General features: G+C 34.9%; 2 protein-coding genes across 4 annotated transcripts in view; one reads left to right on the forward strand and one right to left on the reverse strand.

Annotated features, from left to right (window-relative positions):
- On the forward strand, nucleotides 1–26,674 carry LOC306860669 (uncharacterized protein). Of its 3 annotated transcripts, XR_013783397.1 has the most exons (8): nucleotides 6–69; nucleotides 2,921–3,011; nucleotides 4,290–4,326; nucleotides 9,248–9,447; nucleotides 12,653–12,737; nucleotides 21,207–21,252; nucleotides 26,370–26,430; nucleotides 26,578–26,674. XR_013783397.1 is itself a non-coding variant. In XM_079402483.1 (6 exons), the coding sequence occupies exons 2-6, from the start codon at nucleotides 2,948–2,950 to the stop codon at nucleotides 21,208–21,210; spliced, it is 390 nt and encodes a 129-aa protein (XP_079258609.1). In that variant the 5' UTR covers nucleotides 1–69; nucleotides 2,921–2,947; the 3' UTR covers nucleotides 21,211–22,244. The 3 variants fall into 3 exon arrangements, 2 of the variants coding, with proteins under 2 accessions (XP_079258609.1, XP_079258608.1); XM_079402483.1 differs by lacking the exons at nucleotides 26,370–26,430; nucleotides 26,578–26,674 and having other exon boundaries at nucleotides 1–69; nucleotides 21,207–22,244; XM_079402482.1 differs by lacking the exons at nucleotides 2,921–3,011; nucleotides 26,370–26,430; nucleotides 26,578–26,674 and adding an exon at nucleotides 20,171–20,243 and having other exon boundaries at nucleotides 19–69; nucleotides 21,207–22,244.
- LOC306860668 (trypsin-like) overlaps nucleotides 21,715–27,960 on the reverse strand; it is a gene marked incomplete at both ends in the record, with an annotated part of 6,829 nt that continues 583 nt past the window's right edge. Inside the window, 4 exons of the mRNA XM_079402481.1 lie at nucleotides 21,715–21,885; nucleotides 23,235–23,498; nucleotides 24,764–24,905; nucleotides 26,566–26,725. Coding sequence (XP_079258607.1) covers nucleotides 21,715–21,885; nucleotides 23,235–23,498; nucleotides 24,764–24,905; nucleotides 26,566–26,725 — 737 coding nt within the window. The remainder of the gene's footprint in view (nucleotides 21,886–23,234; nucleotides 23,499–24,763; nucleotides 24,906–26,565; nucleotides 26,726–27,960) is intronic.

Consider the following 27,960-nt stretch of genomic DNA (forward strand, 5'->3'; position numbering starts at 1 on the left):
AATTCAGTGGGTGCTGAAGGACCGTGCAATGGGGTTGAATGAATCTCTTTGGGCGACTGCAGCCTAAAGGTAAGAATGTATATTTAAACATTAGAAATAATATTTCAGTGTAGTGTCATTCAAAATGGTGAAACATTGAGTGTGTTTACATGCATCCTCGTAATGCGATTATGAGATTTTGACAATACTGAGATTAAACTTTACCTCATGTAAACGCAATACTTCGATCTAAATAATGTGATTAAGCGCATAATCGCAGCAAGCATAATCGAATCAACATAGGTGGCGTACACCAATTTTAATCAAAATATACATGCATGTATAGACCTTAATCGCAGTATTGGCGCTCTGACCAAAATGTGCATGTGCTCGGGACGTACATGAATGACTTGACACACACCTATAATAATATTCAGATTAGAAACGATGGCAGCGAAGAAACCATTGCATTCTGGGGAAATTACAACTCTCTGCAACCACTCTCTGTTCCTTATTCTCATCCACAAACGGCGAGTAGAACATGACGGCATAGGCAAACAAATTCAATCACATTTCAATGGCGCAGAAAAAGCATGGAATACGGCCATCCAAAATCATGACGTCAATAAATTAAGACAGCGGCCAGTAACACACCTCCTCTTTCTGAGTCCATCATTTGTGCTGTGCAGTGGGGTATGTGAATAATGGCAGTAAAAAATTAACCACAATTCTTAGTGAATCATAAGAATAATGGAAATTGCATGTAAACGGGAGTGAAGGGTTTTGCTCTTGACAAGTAAACACCATAAAGCGATTAAGTCCTTACTCTGATTATTGGAAATAATCATATTATTCGTGCGCATGTAAACATAGTCATTGCGGGTCTTAAAAATGTCTTCAAGTCTTAATTTACCCTTACCCAAATTTAGGCCTCAAAGTCTTAAACTGAGCTGAATGTATTAAATTCATAAGATCATGCCATTAAATGTTGCATACACTTACTTGAGATGGAAAGTGGATTTCTTTTCTGTGAAATTGAACAAAATTAAGCAAGTTTATGCTTGAAATAAGTACAAATATCTGTCAATTAGTGTATGAAAGTGAATTAAAAAAAAAATTCTGAGCTCATTAGAAGATATTTATTCTTCATGTCATCATAAACTCACTTCATTGTGATCAGTTTTTCAGAAAAAAAGACTTCTGTCATTTAATCTCGTAATTTTTCCTTTCAGGGAAATGCATTTTTTTTAAATTTAAGAATCTTTAGACGTTTGCACTGGAAAGCAGAAAAAAACAGGAAGGACAGCATTTTTTTTTTATTACCAAAAAAGTAATAAAGATCCATTGGAAGTTGTATTTTCAAACTTTCAAGTGTTGCTAATACAGGTAACCGTGTGCTTCCTAGACAATTAGAAAACGTATTCACTGAATGTGTAACATTTCTGTCATGACGACTCTCCGAGAGTTAAACATATACATGACAGTTTTAATGTGTTTGGTCTTGTTGGAATTGATCTGCTTCGCTGCTGGTGCTGCGGCAGAGCAAGTACCGAGACTTGCTAATACAAATACATCCACGACATGCTGTAAGAAATACTGCTGCTGCACATATACAAGCTATAACCAAGCTAGGTATAGCATACATGAAATTGCCTCGTAGTGGAGCTGGGGAAGGTGGAGGGTTTCTGAAGCATGCTGCAACTGCTACAGCAAACACTAGCCAAGTATTTGAATGTTGAGCAGCAAGCTACGGTGGCCAAGAAGTGCAAAACAAATCACGAATCTGAAAACAAAATAACAAATTACAAACGCAAATGCAAATCTAAAAAACAAAATAATTCAGAAAACATTATAACAATAAGAAAACACAATGACAAATCCGAAAACAAATTAATAAGTCAGAAAACACAATGACAAATCAGACAAACCGGAAGAGGTAGGTATAGTTTGTGACAGCGCCATTGGTTTGGGAATAGATTACTCATCGCTGATTGGACGAATAGTTTAACGGATAGCTTTTCCTTCTCAATAAACGTTTTGCACTGCAAATTTCTGTAGCAAATGTTCTGTAATCTACTGTCACTAAATGCTAAATACAAGCTTGAGAAGTGAGGCTTCAAGAAGAAACCAATTTCCAATTACATAGCAAGTTCCAGATAAAGAATTCCCTGTTAAGCGAGTGTCACGGTGCACACAGCAGGGAGGAACAAGGAACAGGCATACGAGGATGTAACTCAAATAATAACCTTCCTTAGATGAGATGAGATGAGGGCAGGGCAGGGCAGGGCAGGGCAGGGCAGGGCAGGGCAGGGCAGGGCAGGGCAGGGCAGGGCAGGGCAGGGCAGGGCAGGGCAGGGCAGGGCAGGGCAGGGCAGAAACACCAGGGAGTAATGAGTAGACCAGACGACATTTCACAACACAGACAGGACTTAAATACCAGGATAATTAACGAAACACACCTGGAACAGAATAAACTACTAATTACATTAAACGAGGACAGGAAACAAACCAAATATGGGCACGGAAACACAGGGAGCATGTAGAAACACAAGACACACACAACAGAGGTCTGACAGCGAGGCCTACACAACATCAGATAGACTGTAATCAGTTTCTAAAAGTGTGCAAAAATATGGATACCCTCTGATCTGGAAATTCATATAGTTGCTATTAATTTTTCTGCCCTGCAGCATGCTCATTACACTCATAAATAATGTCAATTTCATTTAAAGCATGACTGCTGTAGGTGCATCTATCCATGCATATAATTCTCAGACATACTCAGAGGAAGTGTCGGCCCACATCTCCCTGTCTGGCACCGTGTGGAAAATGTGTATGCGAGCTCTGCTTAAGGAGGAGCAAACAGAGACCGCATTTACATTTAATTTGGCAGCGAGACATAGCAAGTTTAGACAATCTCTCTCTCTCTCCTTTTCTGCAGGGCTCAAGATAATTATAGATTGATTCAATGCTTCCTACCTTCGACAAAAATCCAAGCTTTTCAGCAACTCTGCTGCTCCCAGAACCAAAAGGTAATCTAGGAATGAGGTTCATGGCCGATTGGACATCGCTTTAAAACACAAATAGGGAGCAAAGCAGCAAATGCCAGAAATAATGTAGTTTTAAAATTAAATTGGACCGTTAATATTATTATTATTAATAAATTACAGTTATTACAGTACCAATTTAATTATTAGAATAAAATATAAATAAATACTATAAAATAAATACTAATTATTAAAACATTACTGCAGCAGATTAGTACATTTTTTACATTATGTACTGTGCACATGAAGAAAACATCTTTTGCTGTTGCATCACAAATTTTTTCATCACACATTTTTTTCTCATGTTGTGTTCTGGTCATTTTGACCTGGAGTGAATAAAGCTTTTTTTGCCCAAAAGGTGAGGTGCATAAGGCCTACAACCAGTTCCAAAAATAAATACAAAGCCTGTGCTAATTGAAAGAAAACAAATTGACCAAAATATAATCCAAGATTTGGTGATAATTTTCCAAAATGAGAGATAAAAAAATGCTTGTATATATTTGATTGGGAACATCAAATCAGATAAAGCATGATAAGCACAGATCTTTAAGTAATTTGTCCTGTAAAATGTCTGCTATTATAGTTTGTTGCATTGCATTGTTTACAAAGCAACCTAGAAAGTTTAGCATAGAACTGCGTTTCTAATGCGCTCAAATCTTGGTTGTCTGAAATGGAGCAGAAAATCAGGCTGTCAATAAAAAGCCTCTTTTTGAGGGAAGTATTGAGTGTTGATTCCTGATTGTTGGCCAAGTTAAGCTTTTGTGCCAAAATAAACCCTTTGGTTCTTGAGATGCCTTTGGAATTGACTTTCTGGGTCGACAGCATTTATGTACTTAAACTGCAATTACAAGGGAGAAAAGGAGCAGGATAGGGCTTTGTTACGGTATCTGCGCAGAGACAATTTTCCATTGTGCCAACCTATAATATAGGCCACATGATAGAGCTGTTCAGCCCACACGATGAATGGACTAAAGGTGAGAGAAGAGAGGGATCAACACATGGATAGAAAATAAAATAAGTCACATTTTCCTGCAGCCCAAGCAAAAAGGAACAAAGCATTGTTTGGCCATTCTAGCATTGGTTTATTCTTCACACAAAGCTATCACATGGCTTCAGATAACATATATATATATAGTGTACGAGTTGAATAGATTACTTTCATGATGCTTTTGTGTTTGTTTGTGAAAGCTTTAATCTTTTCATTGTGATTGAATGAAAAACAGTAGATTTTTTCTTGAAAATTTCTCCTTTTGTGTTCCACAGAAGAAAGTCATACCGCTCTGGGACAACACGAGGTTTGGTAAATGATGAGCTATTCCTTTAAGTTCATTGATTCAGCAACAGAGACCATCCCATTTTATCTCTCTGCTTGACACAATCAGAGCGATCGCCTCTTAAGATTGAAGAGTCCCTCATATAAATAACAATTTCTGTTTATGTGGAGGAGGTGCTGTATTGGGAATACTAAGCAGTATTGGGTTAGTAGAAACGGACTGATTCTGATTCAGTGGGTTAGACTGAAGAATGTCATTCCTTTTTGTGAGTGAAATATAACATATTGCAGTTTTGTTAGTTCTAAATTTAAAATACAATGCCAGAGTTCAAAAAATTAATTCTGTTATTTGTTGAAATCAATGTACAGTAGTATTGCAGTATTGACCCTATTTACTTTCTTAATACACAGTTCTAGTCTCATTGTGAATGATTTATAATTGTTGCATGCTATAAAAAAACAAAAACATAACATTGATATTAATGCAAATTATTCTTGTAAATCAAAATAGATAGATAGATAGACAGACAGTTTCCTTTCACACAGTTTCTTTTCTCCTTTCCCTCTCAGACTCTGTACTAGTCGAGTTGCTTGGGGCTTGTTTTCGTCTGGCATTAAAACAGCCATGCTGAGACCTTCCGATAGCTTCCAGATGAGAAAATATAAGACCGTGAGCAACGCAGATTCTGTTGCCAGGGAACTGCGTAAATCAACTTGTCATTGGCTGAGCGGAGATGATTCAAAGGTTTGCTGACCACTTGTTGTTCAGCAGGATGTTTGTGGTCGTATTTTTCTGGTGGACATAGATGCTGAATGTCCGATTTTCAAGGCCTGATTGGAAATAACAGCAAATAGCCCTAATAGCTTTTGTAGAGCATCTAATTAAAATCTTTTGCCAAGCACCTACGATACAGTATTCAAACAGATTTACTGCACTTTTTAGGTCAGGGGTGCTGAGTGCTGCACCTGCAGATCTATTTTACTGAAGTTCAAACTCAAACACACCTGAACCAGCTAATTTAGGTCAAGTACACTTTAAAAATTGGAAACAGATGTTTTCAAGAAGGTTAAATTCATCAGTTCCTCCTATATAAAGTTCTGCAGTGATGACATATTTTTGTAGGCCAGCCTATAAGTTAGCATCACCCTGGTTCCCTGGACAAAATCCCAAAAGGCTTTTGGATTATTGCAGAAAATAAGATCTGTGACCACCAAGAATCAAGTTTGTGATTCTTACACAAGCATGATAGTTTTCACAAATGAATAGAACATTTATGAAATTTAAAGTATAAATTCAGTTGCCAGAAGTAAGAAGCTAAAGAAACAAACTAAAAAACGGTCACAGACTAGTGAGTAGATGAGTTTAGATGTTCATTGTGATGACATTTAATGTTTCAAACAACCTCAACCTCCCATTCAGCCACTTGTTAACAACTGCCTAAGTAAAAGCTTTAAAAAGAAAACTCAAGGGGGGTTTACTGTCTTATAATAAAACATACAACTATCTTGAGCTTGTGTTCACCGGACCTTTTTTCAGGCAATTAGCTAAAAACCCATTCAGAACCCCAACTGACTGGTTTTGGCCTGCATAAATGTCATCCTTGCAGCACTCTATAGCATGCAAGATTAGTTTAGTATTTAGAGGACGTTAGTGGATCTTAAATCATAGAAGCTACATTGAAAACAGTATGTCTGTATGACTTATTGAAAACAACATGTCTTAGTGAAAGGTGTATGACATTTCTGATTTTAGGAGTGTGCCATCCATTTGTGATTGCTTTATAGGCTAGTATTGCCCATAACTCTTTTCCAATAGTTTTCTGATGTGGTATTTGCTCTTAAATCTAATTTGCGATCAGATTTTTCTATGTCATGACACTCGAACCATTGGCATTTTGTTCTGTTTTTCCTATAAAAGATTGGAAAATAGTTGTATGGACCAGTTTTGCAGTGCTTTTATGGTGCCTTTTTGGCATTATTCTTCAGGCTTGACAGCATAAATCAGAATATTGTATGAAAAAGAGCATGTAATCTGAATAAAATTAAGGTAAGTGATAACAAAAATGTTTTTTTTTTGGTTGAATTGTTCCTTTATTCTATATCACAGTATGTTTTGCTGTTTCTTAAAGGAATTAGTCTCTTTTGCATGCAGTGATGAAGCAGTCAAATTATTGTTACATCTATCATGTCAGCGTATGAAAATGACTCTCCAGCTGCGCTGGATTCTGACTGAAGTGCAGACTGCAGGAATGGAAATGATCCGTAGGAGTGGGTGTTGCTGGAGGGATGTGACAAGTAAATTGGTGTGTCTAAATTGCAGCACTGTGTCATTTCAAAAACCTCAATTTATGGAAATCAACCCTATTCCCACACACAGGTTTTATCTTTTTGTCAAGCACAGAGAACAGAGTGTTAGAGGTGCCGAACTGAGGAAACTGGCTGTTAATTAAAGTCTGTCACAGACGATCTCACACCGAACTGTCACACAAAGTTTGTCCCTGCAAACACGTTCACTAGGATTTTCAATTCCTCCTGTCTTTATGTAAAGTTAAGGATTTACTTGCTGTAACACAGTCAACCTCCTGTTTACTAAGATAAGTGTAAGTATTTGATATGTGATTATTCATTTGGATGTTCATCTCTGAGAGGCTGTAAATAAAACAGACTATTAGAGTAAATTTTTCAAGAAAATTCTAATATTTGATTTGATATGTGATGCTAATACTTTTTTCATATTTGCAAACTCTGGAACTAAGAACAGAAAGATTAAATTAATGTATGTATATGCAGTGGCATTAGTTCATTAGGTTTAATAGATCCAGTGTGAATTAACAAAACAAACACAAACTCCATTCGGACAGTCATAGTGTCACTTTTCGCTAATTAAAAAAATCATATTAAATCTGTCATTGACCGTATAAGCATGACTAAGAATCTAAACCCATCTTAAACAACTGGCACACATCTCTTCCAACTCAAAAATCTGCTGAAACTGGTTGCCTTAAAATTTTAAGTTGGCTCAACATTTTTTTTACAGTGTAGTTTCAAACAAAATAGACCGACACAAGGGGTGAAATTATATTACCACTTTTACCATAGGAAGAAAAAAATAGATCTAGGTAAGCGATTGAGAGACAAATGTGTGGAGCAGCTACTTCAGCATTGTTTTCTGCTGTACAAACCAGATCACTGGGATTTATAACCTCCTTCCAATCCAATCCAGCTGCTCACACACTGTAAAAAATTATCGTGATTTTAACGGTAAAAAACTGTGAAAATGCTACGGTAAAAACCTGTTACATGGTTAACGGAAAGTTCCTGTAAAATTTACAGGGAAAAACCGTAAATTGACGTTCCCAGAATTACCTGCGTTCCATTTCAAATTCTGTTTGAATTTGACGTTTTTTCTTTGAAATAACTATGTTTCTTCTTAGTTTTTTCTTATCCGTTATGTTTATTAGGGTTGTATGTTACATCTAATGTTGTTAAATTAATGTTTATAGCATATTTCAGTTTAATGAGTCTCACCATGATGGTGTTTAGTGCTTGTGTGAATGACACTGTGCACCTTCTATATATGCTATTGTTTAAAAGTTGCTTGTGATGTGCTTTGGCTCATCATGTGAATTTCCCATCATCACCTGCATTTGGTGGATATCAGTGTATTGCAAAGGAACAAAACAGATTTCAGTACTTTAATAGGTTGGTTTATTAAGATTATATCAGTTAAAGAAATTACGGTATGTAACTGTAAATTTAAGTTAAAACCGTAAAACCTAAAACGTCGCTACCGTATTTTTACGGTAGAATTCTGGCAACCACAGCTGCCAGTTTTTTACCGTAAATTTTACGGAATTTTTTGTACAGTGCAGAAATGAGTAGATGCATCTGATTGGCTGAGAGGGACAGAGGGTGTGGTTAACTAGAGGTTGTGCAGATCTCCAGCTAATTAGGGTATGTTTACATGACAACAATGTACTAAAAACGGAAAAGTGGAAAGTGGCACGTTCTTTGCGTTTTTGAATATGTACGGATGACAACATTGTCAAAACGATCCCAGTCACACTGATCCTTGAAAAGGACTAAAATGCTGTATTATGTATGCCAGGCCAGTAGTTAGCAATATTGGCCTACTTTATAAAGAATCACTACACGCACAAATTCACTTTTTTGTTCAGTTTTTTCATCGAAAATGGTGTCAACCTTAAACGTTCACACTTTGCCCGAATGTAAGATTTAACGCTAAAAAATAAATGTGGCTAGCTCGGATTATTTGATTTTGACTGTAGTTGATGAGAAAAATATTTAAGTTCATTTTAAAATCTCTAATGTTTGATTGGACACTTTGTATTTTGAGATGCAATACATTTTGTGAAACTTTAATGAGGCTTTGTCCACATCTGTACAGATATTTCTAAAAAATAATAATAATAAAAAAATAAAAAAACAGTTTTCACTTCTTTTAAAACTAAACATCTGGCCACACCAGCAACATTTTAGACGTCAATGCAAAAACATTCATAACCCAATTTTTGCAGCTATTGCAATGAAAAAGTTTTTAGAAAATCAACCTATTTCAGTGAATGACAGAACACAGACTTTTTGAAGAATTGGCTTTTTGAAAAATATCAGTTTTTAGTTATCTAAAATCCTGTTTACATGTGAATAAGATGCCAAAACTGGTATTCTTATAGATGTGGACTGAGACTGAGGTGGGTTTTTGTTCAGAATAAACTTATGCACTGTCCCTTATTGCCATCTAAAAGAAACAGAGATTTTTAAACAGAGTGATTTTTCTTTCCTATGGAGGAGCTCTCATTACACACTTTATATTACAGATTCTCAGCTAATACTGGAGTGTCAGAGACATATCAGAGAGAGAGAGAGTCAGTGCACTGCTGCCCCAGAGACTCCCTCAGGCTTACAGATCATTTCTTCCTTGTTTTAGGAACGACTCTGACAATAACCTCCTGATTCCCATCAGCAACCGTGTCCGGCAGCATTCCATCACTCTTCGACGATATCGATCTGGATCACTCTCGTCTGCCTCATCACGTATGACTGAAGACGACCGTGGGCTGACGTGCTGCAGCATACGGACAAAATGCATTTCACCTCTAATTCCAGAGCACTTGGCTTTTCTGTCTGGTAAGTGGCCACTAATGGGAATAGATCTGTTCGCTTCCATTACAACACTAGGAAATGTTCACCTTTTGGACAATCATGCCTGACCTTGAAACTGAGCTTGAGTATAAAAGTTTGTGATGTTCTTTTACCATGTTAACTTTCTGCAAGCAAAAAAACATCACAAATTATCACGACTGGTGCTTTTTGAGGCAGTCATAACAATTTTTCACTTTTCAAAACCTTTTGCTTTTGTGTTTTGTTAAAGAAATAGGTAATCCTCAGGCCATCCAAGATGTCTAGTTGAATTTCATTGGAACAGATTTGGATAAATATAGCATGACATCACTCGCTCACCATTCCTCTGCAGTGAATGGGTGCCATCAGAATGAGAGTCCAAACAGCTGATAAAAACATTACAATAATCCACAAGCAATCCACATGACTGGTCCATCAGTTAACATCCTGTGAAGTGAAAAGCTGCATGTTTGTAACAAACATATCTAACCATAATATTCAGTCATCTAACTATAATATTGCTTTCTCCAATGAAGAAGTCATTTTATCAGATTTAGGTGAGAAATATGCATAGATCAAGCACCGTTTACGAGTAAAAACAGTCCAAAACAGTTCTAAACAAAAATGTTGGTGGATTTTGCTGTGAGAGAGGACAACAGGGAAGGAACTTTTCCACTGAAGGTAGCAGTATTATGAATTATAGACATTAATTGATGGACCAGAGTGGTGTGGATTACTTGTGGATTATTGTGACGTTTTTATCAGCTGTTTGGACTCTCATTCTGACGGCACCCATTCAGTGCAGAGGATCCACTGCTGAGCAAGTGATCACAAAATTTCTTCAAACCTGTTCTGATGAAGAAAGAAATTTAGCATCACGTGTCTCCTGTAGCTGGGCAGAAATGGTCTTTAAATAAAAGGAAACGAGTCCTGTTATACAATAGATTTCTTCTCTTGTGCGTCCATCTGCTAATCTTCCCATCGAAGCTCTGAGGTGCCACGTCTGCTTTACCGTTTCTAAAATGACTCATTTTCAAGTACAGACTTTGAGGGTGAAACTCAGCATCTATCACACCTCCTTTAGATTCAACCTGCTGTTATATTGGATGTATTAGATGCATATTGTTTCATTTTTGACAGCAAATTGCCAGAAAATGCTGACTCGGACCTTTTGAAACAATTTACCCATTTTTGCTAAGTGTATGGGCCTGTCTAATCATATAATGCCCCAAAACCAGATTGGCTCAGCGATAAGTGAAAAATGAACATTGATGGCAGCAAACAGAAAATACTGGTTGCCACAGCACATTTATAGATTCTGGTGAAATACAGGAGACATGGTTATTTCAGCTCTGCACTGTAGTGAAGCTATAAAATTGGAAATAAATATCTCCTTCTTTTTTTATTTACCTGTCAACCATCTGCAGTCAAATTAATTCATGTATATGCAGATATTCGGATTTCAAAATATTGGTTTAATCAGCTTATGGCAGTGCATTTACATGATGAATCTATAATTATAATATTAGTCAATTCTGATAAATTTCAAAATAATTAGTATTTAAGCATACTGAAGTTGGGCACCATCCTCTCTTTTTCTTCAAGTCCTGTCAGAAAGAAAAGAGCCTTGTCTCCTTTGACAGCATTACTATGTTAGGAGTTTTGATTAAAGTGCTCTAGTTTCTACAGTCCCTCAGAGACTTGCACAGATAAATCAGCTTGGCCCCCTCCCCATAATGACGAGACAGGAACTGAGTGGGTGAATGGAGAAAATGGGACATCAGTTGGAAATAAATAACATTTCATTGCAATGCACTGCTGAAGTGGTCTGGTGGAAGACTTAATGGCTCATAATTAACATTCTCCATTCTGCCCCCTGACTCACGTCCTACAGTATTTTCAGTGTTTCGTATAGAAAGGTCTAGATGGAGATTGTTATTCATCGTCTGCGATTAAGTCTTGAGGACAGATACATAAGTGCACTTTAAAGAAAGATGGCAAAAGCAGGTCACCGTCGTTTTATTTTTGCCCACTCACTGATATTTCACTGTAGGTTAAAGCTGACACATCATTTCAGCTTTGAAGTGTGGTGCGTCTGGTCATTGAATGTTTACTAAGCCGAATCGTTTGCATACAGCTTAGAGGTGCTTTTCATTATATTTACACAGTCACACACACATACATACATACACACACATATAGTGCTGTTCAAATGTTTGTGATCAGTGAGGTTTTTTATGTTTAAGGACGTTTCTTCTGCTCATCAAGGCTGAATCTATTTGCTCAAAAATACAGAAAACAACTGTAATGTTGTGCAAGATTATTGCAATTTAAAATAAGTTTTCTATTTTAATAATCAATTTTTTTAATAATAGAAAAATATAATATAATTTATTTTAGAGAATTGTTTTTTTTTATTTTTATATTTTAAATTAATTTATTACTGTGAAGCAAAGCTGAATTTTCAGCATCATTACTTCAGTCTTCAGTATGAAAGAATCGAAAAAAGTATCACAGGTTCCAAAAAATATTAAGCAGCACAACAGTTTCAACACTGATAATAAATCAGCATATTAGAATGATTTCTGAAGAATCATGTGGCACTGAACACTGGAGTAATGGCTGATGAAAATTCAGCGCTGCGTCACACAAATAAATTATATTTTAAGGTATATTAAAATAGGAATCCAATATTAGAAATTGAAATAATATTTCTGTATTTTTGTTCAAATAAATACATGAGCATAAGAGACCCCATTAAAAACATTACAAATTTATTACATATACTAATATTGTTACAACTCAAAATAACTGTTGAAAACAGTGCTGCTTAATTTTTTTGTGGATACATTTTTTTTGGGGGGGGGGGGGGGGGGTTCTCCATTTATTTGAAATCTTTTTTAAATGTCTTTAAATTTCACTTTTGATCAATTTAATGTGTCTATACATTTTTAACTGAAAAAATCTCTCTCTATGTAAATGCATATTAAATGCATGATATGCTGATTTAATCAAATGCTTTACATTTTATTTGCTTTAAGCAGTAAATCATAAAATATACACCAGAAAAAGTGACTTTAAGTCCATATAATGATTTTTTTTAATAATCCATTTTATAATTGAGTTTGCCATCTGTCTGTCTGCAGAGGCTGTTTACAGACAACATGCTCTTGTATTACGTCTGTGCTATTTCTGATATATGTTGGTCTAGATCTGCGGGCTCTCAACAACTGCTGTCAATTTAGCGGCTATTTCAAGCGTGAATTGTTTGAACAAGCTTGTACTAGACTGGAGAGGTAAGTTTTTTGAAAGTTATAGTATATTTATATAGTGCAACACTTTTATTAATGATTAACGACTTTTAATGATGACCCTTTTAAAGCATCACCATATGGAAATATTCAAGGTAACGTGATGACATTAAAATTTGCTACTTTTACGTCATTGCAACTTGCATGGATCACAAAAGGAGATGATTAGCAGAATGTCCCTGCCTCTCATCCACTTACATTGTACAAAACTCTGACATTCAGCTAAACTGAAAGAAAAAAAGCTACATGGGTTTTGAAAGACACCAGGAAGGAGCGCAAATGATGCCACAGTTTTGTTTTTTAAGTGAAGAATTCTCTTATATGCAGTTTCTTAAAAGAGTTTAGTTTTATTCCAGTGCTTCACAGTTCTCCTAAAGTCAGAAGGTTTTAATTCATATTAGAGGATCCTTGGGTAAGCTGTTAAATGTGCCAGGCCTGTGCAGTAGTGCTATTCATCTCAATTGAGCTTCTCTGCATGCTGAAGGTGAAAAATAGATGCCGTCATGTTCAAATGTGTGTACCTACCACTAAGTGGCTGGGTACATCTGAAGCTGATAGAGCAATCATTGCATCATTCACTGGGAGCATAGCCTTTGTTTTACTCAGCTTTGATTGATGGGACTCATTAGACACTGCAGATTGTGAGTGTTGCCTTTACCTGTAATGAAATTTAGCAGGAAGCCTTTCTCTCCTGCTCAAATATAGCTATATTTCCTTGTAAAACCACAGACTTTAAGGAATAGTTCACCCAAAAATAAAAAGTGACAACCTCAGGCCATCCAAGATGTATGAGTTCACAGGAACAGATCTGGAGAAATGTAGCATTGCTGCACATCACTTGCTCTGCAGTAAATGGGTGCCGTCAGAATGAGAATCCAAAGAGCTAATAAAAACATCACAGTAGTCCACACAAATCCAGTCCATCAATTAATGTCTTTGAAAGTGAAAAGCTGCATGTTTATAACAAACAAATCCTTCTATTTTGAGTAAATTATCCCTTTATACCCTTGAGATACACTTTAGTTATGTTATGCCATAATTCTATTGTCTTTGCAATATGGTTCATGTGTGCTGCAAAATGTTGTGACAAGCATTCATGTACTTTAAACTAATTTATATAACTTGTATTTCATATTTAAATATATTTCTAATTGCAGATTTTATAAAGTTGCAATTTTGTGCATTTCAAATATATTACTTTTATTTAACTAATGTAATATTGCATAAAACAGTTAAAATTATGTCCTTTTGTATCATAGTAAACATGAAAATAAATGTACTTTTAGCGTGACAAAAATAAAACAATGATTTAAAATATACTTTAATTTAAAATGTAATTATTTTAATTAGACATTATTACAAAGTGCACTTTTTAAAACACTTAAAGCACTTAACACTTAAGCACACTTTAACCCTCATGTACTGTTCAAAAACAGGTGACTTCCTGTATGGTCCGGGTCAAATTGACCCGAATTGGATTCAATGTAATTCCACAAAAATTACGACATGAAAAAAACCATACAATCAAGTACAATCAATACATTTTTAATATCAGTACTTTTCACACATTTCAAAGAATGAATATCTGAATTTATGATTTATAAAAATGTTTTTAACCACTATTTTTGACTGCCACTCCCCCAGACCTGTGAGATGTTTGAGATTGCACTTTTACTTTAAGATAATATCTTGGTCTAAAGGAATCTTGACAAATTATATATCATTTGAAAGGTTTCGGACTCTAGTTTTCATATTTGGTGACTGTTCTTCAAAGAAATGACAGAGCAATAGATAAATAGCGATACATTTTCATTTGTGATACTCTTATTCTATATGTATGTTTTTATGTGTTTTAGAGATAGAATTCAAACCAAATATTAAAATTACTGCCCAAACTATTTCTGAATAGGATGTCTACTTCATAAATATTTTAAAAAGTATGGAAATATACAGTTCAGAACACTCAAACAATAAATGGAAATTAAGAGTCCCTGTATATCATCTAGTGGAAAAGTTTGGTACTGCATCCACAAAATCGTACTTTAAAGTTCATTTTTCGAGATATCAACCTACAATTTGGCACAAAACTTGTTCAGAGGTTTGGCTTTGATTTTCTTGAAGATTTGGTGGTAAACATGTTTTGTAAAATTGCTATTTTATATAAAATATAGAAATATGTATTTTTATATTTTTACATTTTCATAAATTTAAACTTCTATAACTTTTTTATAAATTTGCTTTTATAACTATTTTTTTACTTCTACAATAACCTGTGATGTTTCACCTTTAAAAAGATACCAATCTTAAGTCTGTGCTCTGAAGTATTCAAGTTTTATAACAATTTTAGGCGGAAAAGGCATTTTTATGTCTATGCTCAAAAACTGTGACTTACAGTTAAAAGGCTAAACAGTTTTGCTTTCACAAACGTTTAAATTAAAAAGTTGTTAAACTCATCGAGACACTGACACTAAGAGGCACTTCAGGACTAGAGTTGAGAAGCTCTGAAATACAAAGGAATTTGTTGTTAATTGTGTGTATTTCAGTTGCTTTTGAATGGATGCCTATGCGAGTCAAATTGACCCACGAACATATAATAATTTCTGTATGTACATTTCACAACACATCAGTGTGTTGAAACTGTGTACGTGTGTTCATGACCCTAAATGAGACAAAGTAACAAACTTTCAAAAAAAAACAACACGAGTTAAATAATATTTCAGATAGATTGAAAAAAGAAACGATAGCTCATTTTTACCATCTTTGGCTGACAAAATGTTTTTCTGTACTGAAAGGAGTGGGGAAAAGCTATTTTTTTGCTAAATAGGATAGTGAAAAACTAAAATAACAAAATCTAACCAAGAAATGTTATTATTTTGGGTCTGTAGAGTTGCCTCAGAGCATAAAAATAGGCGGGTCAAATCGACCCGGGAACAGTACGAATGTAACAATTTTTTTTTTGGACATGTCAAAACACATCAGCATGTTGAAACTTTGCATGCATATTCATGACCCTAAATGAGAAAAAGGTCACAAATTTCAAGAAAAAAAAAACAAGTTAACTGACATTTCCGATAACTCAAAAATCAAAACGGGTTAAATTTGTCAGGTGTGGGTGAAGGGATAGAGCGAGGACTCAATTGCAGGAGGCAAAACGGCTTTATTAATACAAAACTATGAAGTAAACAACTAAAACTACCCCGTAGGGGAAGACTTCAAACAGGGTAACATCGACGACGAACCAGCACATGACTGCAAACACAAGGAGATTATGGCCCCGTCCACACGAAGACGGGTTTCTCTGTATACGCATACATTTTTTACCGTATAGTAGTGTTGTCACGATACTGGAATTTCTAACTTCGATACGATACCTTGAAAAATATCGATACTCGATACCATTTTCGATACCACGGAGAAAAAAACTGCCACAATATTAAGGGGGTAATTTTTTTAATTTAAAGATAAATGTAACAAGTCGAGAACATGCTGTATATTTTACATGATCAAAAAAAATGTCTTGAGGTACTGCATTTGTTGATTTATTTATTAATCTTTTATTAATCTTAGTTAAATGTTAATTGAAACTAACGTTTACTAATACATGTACTAATTAAAATCCAAAGTTCTATTTGTTGATATTCTCATTTGCTTCATAACCAAAATATTTCCAGATATAGGGCCCTATGAAATCCATTTTATTTTTCCCCAAATTCCGTTTTATTTTTTTCTACATTCAATTTTTTCCATTTTATTTTTTCTGGATTCCGTTTTTTTCCGTTTGAATTTTTCTGGACTCTTTTTTTTTTTTTTTATTAATCTAAAAGCATGTCTAATTCATTAAAATCATGAAAATTATACAATTTAACATTTAATTTATTAAAAGTGTAACAAAAATGACACGTTTAGGGCCGTATGAAATGTTTTATTTTTTTCTCACCTTATGTTTTATTGTTACCAAATTCTGTGTTTTAGCATGTCTATTATTTGAATGCATACAAACAATTTTTATTTATTCTTACAGTAGCCTTATGAAATGTGTTTTCCCCCTCAGAAATTCTGTGTTGTGTATTTAATTTTTACTGGATATCAGATGAAGGCATAAAACAATTTTAATTAATTTATATTTGAATTCATGAAAATTAAACATTTACATTTTTGGCAAATGAAGGGGATTTACTATTAAAATAAAAATATTTTGTGATTATTTCTTTAAAAAAAATTAACAGTAGTAGTAAGTAGTAGTATTATGTACTTTCTACTAAATAATAGTAATATAGCCTATTTCTGGCACACAGTCTTTAATAGTTAAACCGAACTTTTATTTTGACGGGTTGCCGTGAATACTTCTAAAGTTCTGTGTGTGTATGATATGATGCTAGTTTTACTCAAATTAAATGGTAAAATGCTCGTAAAGTGCCTTTCAGATCAGTTCTGAAGATATTGTTGATGTATTTATGTCCTCATTGAGACGGCAGACGCTGAAATCACCGCGAGCGCCACATTAGTAAACACAACCGCACGTGCAGCACATTCACACAGAGACGCGCAGAACATGCAGGATTCATATTTAAATCGACTTTTGCAGCTTAATATTTACAGATACTAGTCCATATCGCGATTTGATTTAAGTGTAATGACCTACTTTTGATTAATTCATCCAAACTTTGACAAATTCCATGACATTCCGCGTTAAACTGTAAATTCCGTGTTTATGACTGGATTCTGTGGCGTTCTCTGCATCGCGGAGATCATAGATCCCTACAGATAGCGCTCCTGCTGTGTTCTTTAACAACCAGAGCAGTCATCTTTCTATTCACTTCACTTTTGCTATTTAACCAGAGCGAAGGAGACGAGTGCGGTCACGTGTGGTGCTTGTCCACGCGCCTTTGGAGAGAAGTGAAAGTGACAGCTCGGCTAGTATCGGTGTATGGATACTTCGGGAAATTAATATTGGTACCGTTCAGATATTTCAGTATCGATATTTATCGAAATATCGATATTTTTGACAACACTACCGTATAGGCGTTTCGTCCACACGAAACCGGCGTTTTCGAAGAGTGAAACCGATCATTTTTGAAACCGGGTCCCAGGGTGGATAAATTTGAAAACGCCGTTTTCATGATTTCGTGTGGACAGCGAATATAAAGGAAGCAAATGAGGAGGGTAACGAGATAACAGGTGGGGCAAATTAACCAATAATCAGGAAACGAGGTGAGTGGGGTCAAGACAATTGACATGAGAGTACATGGCACATAGAACTAAACAAGACCAGCCATGTGCTCACACAAAACAAAAGCACAAGCACATGGCCAGCAAAACAAAAATCACTAGCCATGTGCAAAACAGGACACGAACACGCAGCTAATGAGGAGACTCATAAGCCGCGTGTTCACAAAAAATAAACATGAAAGCAGGCAGCCAGTGAAAAAATACAAGCTGCGTGCAACACAGAACAAGACAAAACAAGAGAAAGCACGCAACTGAACTGAACCGCGTGCCGAACAAAACACACACACTCCCAGAGGAGCGCATGGCCCGAGCGAACTCGAGACCGCACACTCCTACAACAAGAACAAACCTGGAGCGTGAGTGTTCGAAACCCGACACGAAACCAGAACTGAGTCTGAACAAGACAGAAGTGTCGGGATCCGAACACCACGCCCCAACATGAAACAGAGCACGCAGACGAGAGAGCGTGCAGCTCGAGCACACTCAAAGCCGCGCGCTCACCAGAAAACAAGACAAGAAGGGAGTGTCAGGGCTCTGTCACAAAACCATGAATAAACTAGACCGAAGTGACAGAACCCTGACAAAATTGACCCGGAACAGTACATGAGGGTTAAGTACACTTAAGTGGCCTTTTATTTTATTAAAATGATACTATAGGGAATTATATATATATATATATATATATATATATATATATATATATATATATATATATATATATATATATATATATATTAAAAAAACATACTTTTAAGATTTAAAGTACACTCAAATTCAACACAGTTAAGCACACTTTTTTCAGTGTATGAGGAGCTCTTCTGTGGCATAGATGTGGGAGTTTCAAGCAATGCCATAAACAAAACAAACAAACAAAAAGCTATTTAGGCCACTCATCTTGACCCATCCTCTCTTCGAGAGTGCATTTCAGAGCATGCACCATAAATCACAATAGCTCCACTAATGCCAGTGGGTTTTTAAAGTTAACCTACTGTTTCCATTGAAGGCAATATTGTGTGTGTTGCAAAGTCCGGGTCAAATTCACCCTAGTGGCAAAATAAGTATTTAATTGAACCAAGTATTTGAAAGAGTGGAACAAAACAGTCCATGTGCCAAATATGCTCGAGTGAAGCCGAATAAAGCTGCATTCAAGTTCCTAAGTGTCTCCTAGAGCCACAGTCACGTTTCAAAAGTCAAATGTGGGATATTTTCCAAGCTATATTGCAAAAACGTTAACTTTGCCATTGATTTTTCAGTAAATGTCTGCATCAAACAAACTACAGAGCATAAATTATGCTATAGCACATTAATGCATTTTAACTGCTTGCAATGCATTTTAATTTTTGCATGCATCCTCATTTTAGGATTGTGTCTAATTTTCAGAGCTCTGAATGAAATGCTGCATCAGTCAGGAAGAGGCAACTATCTATCTATCTATCTATCTATCTATCTATCTATCTATCTATCTATCTATCTATCTATCTATCTGTCTGTCTGTCTGTCTGTCTGTCTGTCTGTCTGTCTGTCTGTCTGTCTGTCTGTCTGTCTGTCTGTCTGTCTGTCTGTCGGTCTGTCTGTCTGTCGGTCTTATGCCTCTTTTTTAAAGAATTTAAAACCTAACAAACTTATTTTGTGAATAATTTTTCTTGATGTGTTTTGGGCTGTACTGATTTTGAACTACACCTCAGTCATGAGGTCTACTTAATACATTTAGTCTGAAACTAGACCAGTCAAGGAAAAACCGATGAGGCTGGTCTAATTTCAGATGCAGCTAAATGTTACCTGACATGTTTTGTCTATTTGATAACAAAGCCAGATTCCCTTGATAGCTGCAATCATGAGACTATTGTTGGTCCGTGCTAAATTCTACAATGTGAAAATATGCACAACAAAAATGTCAGTTTTCCCTTTGAGATGCTCCTTGTACGAGACTATGGCTGAATATGTCATGCGATAGGTCTTCAAAGTCCCCTCTGACGTGTTCAAGCTATGGAACTCACAATAGAGATGTCTCTTTATGTAATCTCTAATGCTGGAGCCTCATATTCATCACTGGATGAAGAACACGCCCTTAAGTTGAAGGACATCTCCCTAGTTTTGTCATTTGAGAATTGTCAAAGTAGGGCGTGCAGTATTTATGGTGTGCTGAAATGGCCTCAGATGACCTATCGGGTGTAGTTTAATCTGTCCAGATTTCAGCCTCTCCTTCCTGGAATCCCGTTCACACCTGCTTAGAAGAATAACCTAAAAGCAGCCATTCAAGAGGTAAATATTAACACAAGAGGACAAACGATAGGGAACAGATTGAACATTAGACTCCTAAAACTAGATAGAGAGAAAAAAAAAGTCAATTGAGATTTCTTGAATATCGCAATGGTGTAGACAGCAGTAAATTGAGACTTTTGTTTAAATCCTCTGCTTCCCTTTTTTTCCTGAGAAAAAGACAATCTCGTATGTGTGTCTGAAGAATTCTCAGCAACTTCTCAAACTGCTCAGATTTGTCATCAAAATTCAGATATTTCAGTATGAATTTTTTATTATAAATATTATTTATTTTACATGGAACCAGTTTAAGACTAAATCACGATCCACATCCTACTTAAAAAAAAAAGTTAAAATCAGACATTGATGTTCTTAGTGCCCAAAACTCCTCTAAAACCACTTAAGACAAGCAAACCAGTTTAGGGTGGTTTAAAATATGTTTTATGCAGGATGTACATTTAATAGCTCAATACTTTTGCATTATGTCAACCAATTGTCTTATGTATATATACACTAGCGTTCAAAAGGTTTTTTGTTTTTAAAAAAGTCTCTTATGCTCGCTATGGCTGCATTTATTTGCTCAAAAATACAGTAAAAAAAGCGTGAATGTTATTACAATTTATAGTTTCTGTTTGAATATATTTTGAAATGTCATTTATTCCTGTGATGCAAAGCTGAATTTTCAGCATCATTGCTGTTGTGTTGCCTAATATTTTTTTTGGAAACCATGATAATTTTTTCAGGATACTTTGATGAATAAAAAGAAGAGCCTTTATTAGAAATCATTTGTAAAATTATAAATGTGTTTACTGTCACTTTTGACCAACCGAATGCATCCTTGCTGAATAAAAGTATTAATTGAATTATTTTTAATATCTTTATATATATATATTTATTTTTATCTATATTCTTGTCCACAACCTTGGCTTGTGCATTATGCAAAATTATTAATTTTGTGCTCCACAGATGAATGACATAAAGGCAGTTTTATACAGGTTGACAAAACATGACGGTGAGTAAATTATGACAATTTCATTTTTGACTGAACTATCCATTTCACCTGTAAGTGTGTAACCGGTTTGGTTACAGTCCAAATGAAAGTCTGTTTGATTCAATTCATTTTAATGTTGAATATTTCATTCTCACATGTACCATTCCATATAAAAGCATTCGTAATTTGTTGTGTTGTTTTTTAAATATTCCTTCAGCTATCTATTGTTAGTTTTCACTGACATTGCAGGGAAGCAGCAATATGGCACATTTATGGAACAGTTTGCACAAACTACTGTGCTTAAAAAAAGGTCTACCAGCTGTTGAGGAACAGATGTGCTGTTTCAGAACAGCGTTGTACTCATCTGGAAATCATCAAAAGTCCTAACTTTTCAAAAAGAAGAAAGTAGCAACAGTATTTATGTTGGCATGTTTCAAGGCCGTTTTAAGTTCGATTAGGGGAGTGCTGGGGTAACACAGCAGTCTAATACTTGAGGCACCTTCCATAAAAGCCAAATATAGTTCCATCGATCCATTGACGAAACCTCGAGACGGAGGTGTAGACGCCGGGGTACTGGGCATCAGCACAGCTATTGCCCCAGGAGACGATGCCATAGACACGGCCCTCACACACCAGCGGCCCTCCAGAATCACCCTGCGGAAAAGACAATCATCTTAATATGACTTTGGACAGGGGGGTCAGATGTTGTGCGAAAAGAGTGACCAAACTAGAACTAGAAACTCACAACGACAGGAGAATATGTGCTTTCTCAATTAGTTTTTCCCCCTATGTCATAGGTGAACTTGACACATCATAATGCCAGCAAAAAACAAACAAAAAATAGATGCCATTTCATTCAAGAATTGATTTGGGTCTTAAAAAGTCAGCATTACGTAGCAGATTGGAGCCAGGGGGAGAGGGGTTGAAATATAGATTTACAATGTCAGCCAAAATATATTTTTAGTTTTTATTTATTTATTCTTTTGCACCGCCGTTCAAAACATATGTTAGCTAAAAAAAAATAAAAAATCATTGCATCAAAAGTGAGAGTGTAAAAATATTTATAATGTCACAAAAGATTTCTGTGTCAAATAAACACTGTTCTTTTGAACTTCCTGCTAATTAAAGAATCCTAAGAAAAACAAGTCGTTTATGGTTTTCACAGAAATATGAAGCAGCAGTACAACTATGTTCAACATTGATAATAATCAGAAATGTTTCTTGAGCAGCAAATCAGCATATTTATTAGAAAGATTTCTGAAGGATCATATGACACTGAAGACTGGAGAAATTATGCTGAAAATCTTTCCATCACAGGAATTACATTTTTAAATATATTTAAATAGAAAACAGCTCTTTTAAATTGTAAAACTATTTCACAATATTACTGTATTTACTGTATTTTTGATCAAAGAAATGCAGCCTTGATGAGCATAAAAGCCAGCATTAAAAATATTACAGAGCTTTTGAACAATAATGCATTTTTATTCATTGATTTTGTCCTTAATTAATACCAGATATTTCTAACCTGATTGAATAAGATTGATCACACATTTATTTATTTTCAATTTCACAAGACAAGTAGAGTGCTAGTTAAGAGTTGAGCTCCACTTTAAAATGTTTATATAACTGGATAGTTTTTTTTAATTTATTTTTAATTAATTCGCATCTGATAACTAACGTAAATGGCCACATTTAGACCCAGTCAGCAGTGCAACCAATTAAATTTATAAGTTGTTGGCAAAATAATTGGATAATTAATAATTAACAAAATAATGACCGAATATAAGATGACCATGTTCCTGAAAACAAAGTCCAGTAAATCACAAAAATTGTGCTAATAGTTAGTTTATTCCAAGAAGTTTTTTTTATTCCAAAATATTAGTTTTTACCACTTATTTATAAATCGTAGATTTCCAGCAGCATCAGTAAAAGTCCAGTCCATTGTCCTGTGCCATTCACATTAAGTTAAGTGCCTGTGAAGCAGTAATCGATTGTCTCACCTTACATGCGTCTTTTCCTCCTTCGCTGTATCCTGCACAGATCATATTCTCTGTGATGTTTCCATTAAATGAGTCAGTGGCGTTACACAATGTGCTGGACACGATGGGCAGCTTGACCGTGCGCAGGGTTGCAGGGATTCCTCCTATTGGAGTGGTGAAACCCCAGCCGGACACGGTGCACACGCGACCCACGGCCACCATCGAGTCCTGCCGAGGCAGCGGCGCCAGAGACACAAAGCTGTTCACATAGATGGGAGACTGCAGCTAAGTGGATGAGAGAAAGAAAACATTTATAGTGCACATAAAGCATACAATAAAATGCTGTTCGTGTTACTTTTATTTTTCTGAAAACCTAGCATTTTCACCAGTTCACATCTCAAATAATGACCCTTTTTGCATAATTTGACAAAATTACATCTTGATTGGAAATGACGTACAACAAGTGATATTTACCCTGATTATACTTTTATTTTCTTCATGTTTTATAATGCCGTAAATTATTTTACTGAGGACAAAATTATTGTGGTGGAAATGGATGTGTGGGGCAGTTGTAATTTATGTAAAAATTCACACAAAAACATTTATTAATATTCATTTTCAAAATGTTTATTTTTCAATAGTTTTTGTTTAGCTTAGCATGGTTTTAGATTTAGTAAGTATATTTTTTATAATAGTTTTTCTATATTTTGTGATTTAAAGGGTCTATATATTATATTTAGTGCTGTCAAACGATTAATCGCATCCAAAATAAAAGTTATTGTTTACATAATATATGTGTGTGTAATGTGTATATTTATTATTATATGAACATAACATATTTTCTTAAATATATGCATGCATGTTTGTATTTATATATACATAATAAATATACACAGTACACACACATATGCGATTAATTGCGATTAATCATCTGACAACACTATATTATATTATATTACATTATATTATTTTACATGTATACTAAAATTGAAACATCTATGCTACACTGTTATACTAAAACTGTTATGCTTTATATAGTCCCATTTGTTTACAATAATTAATTCATTAACTAATATGAACTAACAATGAGCAATAGATTTGTTATATTATTTATTAATCTTTGTTAATGTTTTAGTTCATAAAACTATTTTTTTCATGCTGCAGCTCATGTCCAAGCCATATTATTAACAGATAAAACTTGATTTTCGTAAGTGGAGCATATAGTATTAGTAAATGTTGAAATAAATGTGAACTTCAGTAATGCTTCAGAAGTATGGTTAGTTCATGTTCACTAATGTAGGTAACTCGTTTTAACAAATGAATCCTTATCAAAATTATAGAGTATAAAAGTATACAATTAAAACTTTAAGGGTGTAAAACCTTCATGCAGTATTGTCGCAGCACTGATTACTGAGAGACACATCCATCACTTCATGTAATATGACTTGATGCCAGAACGTTGTGTTCATTTTATATGCATGAAAGGAATCAATGATTCACAGCTACTGACGGTTCAGTGTAATACAGGAGCATTGATTCCACTGCCTCACCTTAATGAGCATGATGTCTGCGTTATTGGTGGCTTTGTTGTACTGTGGGTGAGGTATTAAAACATGAGGCCTGCGGAACTGCTCCGTTCCCTCATATAATCCCACAGAAAAATCTCCAGCCACGATCCTCATGTTTGCCGCCCTAAAGACACAAACCAACACTGATTTTCATAAAGACTGATTTTTAAAAACTCAACTTTCACATTTATGGTTTTTGGAAATATAAACCGTGAATTATCATACATTATCAATATTGTACATTTCCAGAAATCACATATGATTATATTTGAACTTTTCCTTATTTTTGCTATCAGTAATGTACATTAGTGTGCTACACTTTCTGTTATTTAGTTGAAGTAGTTGAACTCTGTGCTGTGCTTTTTTCCACCTGTATTATCCAGATATTGATAACTCAAGTAGCTCAGTGTATTAACATTACATCAACTGAAATATACAGTTATGAATTATAAAATATACCTTTAAGTGCCAATATGTCATCCCATAATGCCTGAAACATTGTCACCATATTTTTTACTGTGAATCATTGGCAACCCTGTCTGACATTTTTTTTAATACCTAAAAAATACTCGCTGGTCAAGTATAGACCTTAAAGTATAGACCTTTGAGCTGGTCAACTGGTGCGCAGATGATTTTTGATGTTTGATCAGCTGGTATCCTAGTCTGAGCAGCTAAAAACAGCCTGACTAGCTGAAGAAGTGGTCAAAACCCTTCTAAAACCAGTCTCCTGAACCAGCTAGGATCAGGCTAGAAGACCACCTATAAAACAATAATATATTATGTAAAAATATGTGTGTGTGTGTGTGTGTATATCTATCTATCTATCTATCTATCTATCTATCTATCTATCTATCTATCTATCTATCTATCTATCTATCTATCTATCTATCTATCTATATATATATATATATATATATATATATATATATATATACATATATAAGTGCTGTCAACCGATTAATTGCGATTAATCGCATCCAAAATAAAAGTTTTTGTTTGCATAATATGTGTGTGTGTTCTGTGTATATTTATTATGTATATATAAATACACACACATACAGTACATATTTTGGAAATATTTACATGCATTTACATGTCTATATTTATAATCATATAATTAATATGATAAATAAATATATTTAATATATAAACATTACATATTTTTCTGAAATATATACATGCGTGTGTGTATTTATATATACATAATAAATATATACAGCACACATACATATATTATGTAAACAAAAACTTATTTTGGATGTGATTAATCGTTTGACAGCACTAATATATATATATATATATATATATATATATACACACACACACGCACACACGTTACGTAAATTATTTGTGTGTTATTAATTATTATTTGTGTAGTATTACTTCTGTGTAGTATTTTTGATTTAAAAACTACAATGAATGAATTTGAGTCATTACTACATTTTATCATTACTTTATCACTTTATTATTACATTTACTGTGCAAACTATATTTAAACTGCATTTAATTTGTTATATTATTTTACATTTTTGCTGTTGTTTTTTTTGGATGATGTTTTGTCATTGTACCTTCCAATATTAATGCATAGAACGCTCGGGTGCCAAACTGTTGCTATGGTAACCACCTCAGATGAACGCAGCATCTGCTCGGTGAGTTAGTCTCGCCAAATACAAAAACACTCACCAACTAACCTGATATTGAATCTCTGAAATAATCTTGTATACAATATATCTATACAAATGCTCAATTACAACAGTTTCTGTGTCCACTAATGCTGATCTTACCCGATATTGCAGTGTGCTGCGGTCAGGATCCAGTATTTGTTAATCAAGGTCCCGCCACAGAAGTGCTGGCCCGTGGCGCTCTGAATGGACACAATGTATCTGATGGAGTACGGCGCCGGGACGTATCCACCCACGATACGGCCCCGCATCACATCCTGACCTGAGAAACAAACCAGCAGACACGTGAATTGACTGACAGCATCTTCAATCTCTAGATTTTCCTTTCACATGTGCACACATGGAGGCCGCTCTGACTCCAAACCTTTGTCTCGGAAGGAGAGAGTGTAACTTAAGGTTGCTAAATTTGTCTTACAGTAAGTCAATACCAAACAATGCGGCGTAAACAATATGGGTTTTTTATTCCCCATCTAAATCTGTCCGCACAAGACTATAATTTCCTAACATTGACTGGTGACTGGAAAGTCATCTCTAGTCTTTATGTTGCCCTTGGGCATATCGATTGGCATTTAACAATTAAGCAGCTGTACGTGTCGCGGCTAAAGTGATCCTATACAATATTAGCAGGCTTTCATTCTGCCCGTGTGAAACACATACGTGCTGGATTGAATCTATCATGCAACCTTGATTGAATGACCTTAGACCTCACGAGGATTGGAAGCAGCGTGACCTTTATCAGATTGCTTTATGAAGCTCTCAACGTGAGGAAATCCTAAACGTTAAAGCACACAAAGCATTGAATTCCCCGCACATGAAGAGGTGATGTACTTCTATTGTTTGCTGTTTATGTCGTCAAGTAGCGAAAAACAGTAAACAATGCTGAACATCAGTGTTTATGGATTTAAATTACAGCTTTGGGGATTTAAACGGCTTTGTTGTGGTTTTTTATTATTCAGCGCGATTTTACGTTAATTAAGATTTTTTTGCACATTCTAAGATTTATAATTGATTTTCGTGTTGGTAATGAAAAACTATTTGTTCAGGCTTCTTTGGATTTCCTTCAGTGAAGAGCAGGCTGTCAGGATGAAGGGCCCATCCATCAATGAAGACAACTTTTAGTTTGTCCTCATTTCATTTCTGCACTAAATAAATCACAACACTTCAGCTTGCATCCAAAATTGCTTCAAAATAAACTACCCCGTATTAAAAGTCAGATCCAAAATGTCTCCTAGAGCAATCTTTATTTATTTAAGCTTAGAAAAATTGGCATTATTATTTTACAGTATATGTCTTTTAAACATCAGTGTGTCAGTAATGTTTGTCTTTTTCTCAGGAGAAGCAAATATGATGAGAAACTATGCGTTCATATTGAGATCTTTGACTTAATATTGCAAAGTTTGTAATTTTGGCAAATCTTAGCACATTTATTTTCAAAGTCGTGAGGAGACTTCAGTAAATCTAAAATTGATATAGCTTTTTATTAAATATGTGTAAAAT

The sequence above is a fragment of the Barbus barbus genome (genome assembly GCF_936440315.1).
Source record: "Barbus barbus genome assembly, chromosome: 41".
Classification (NCBI taxonomy): Eukaryota; Metazoa; Chordata; class Actinopteri; order Cypriniformes; family Cyprinidae; genus Barbus; species Barbus barbus.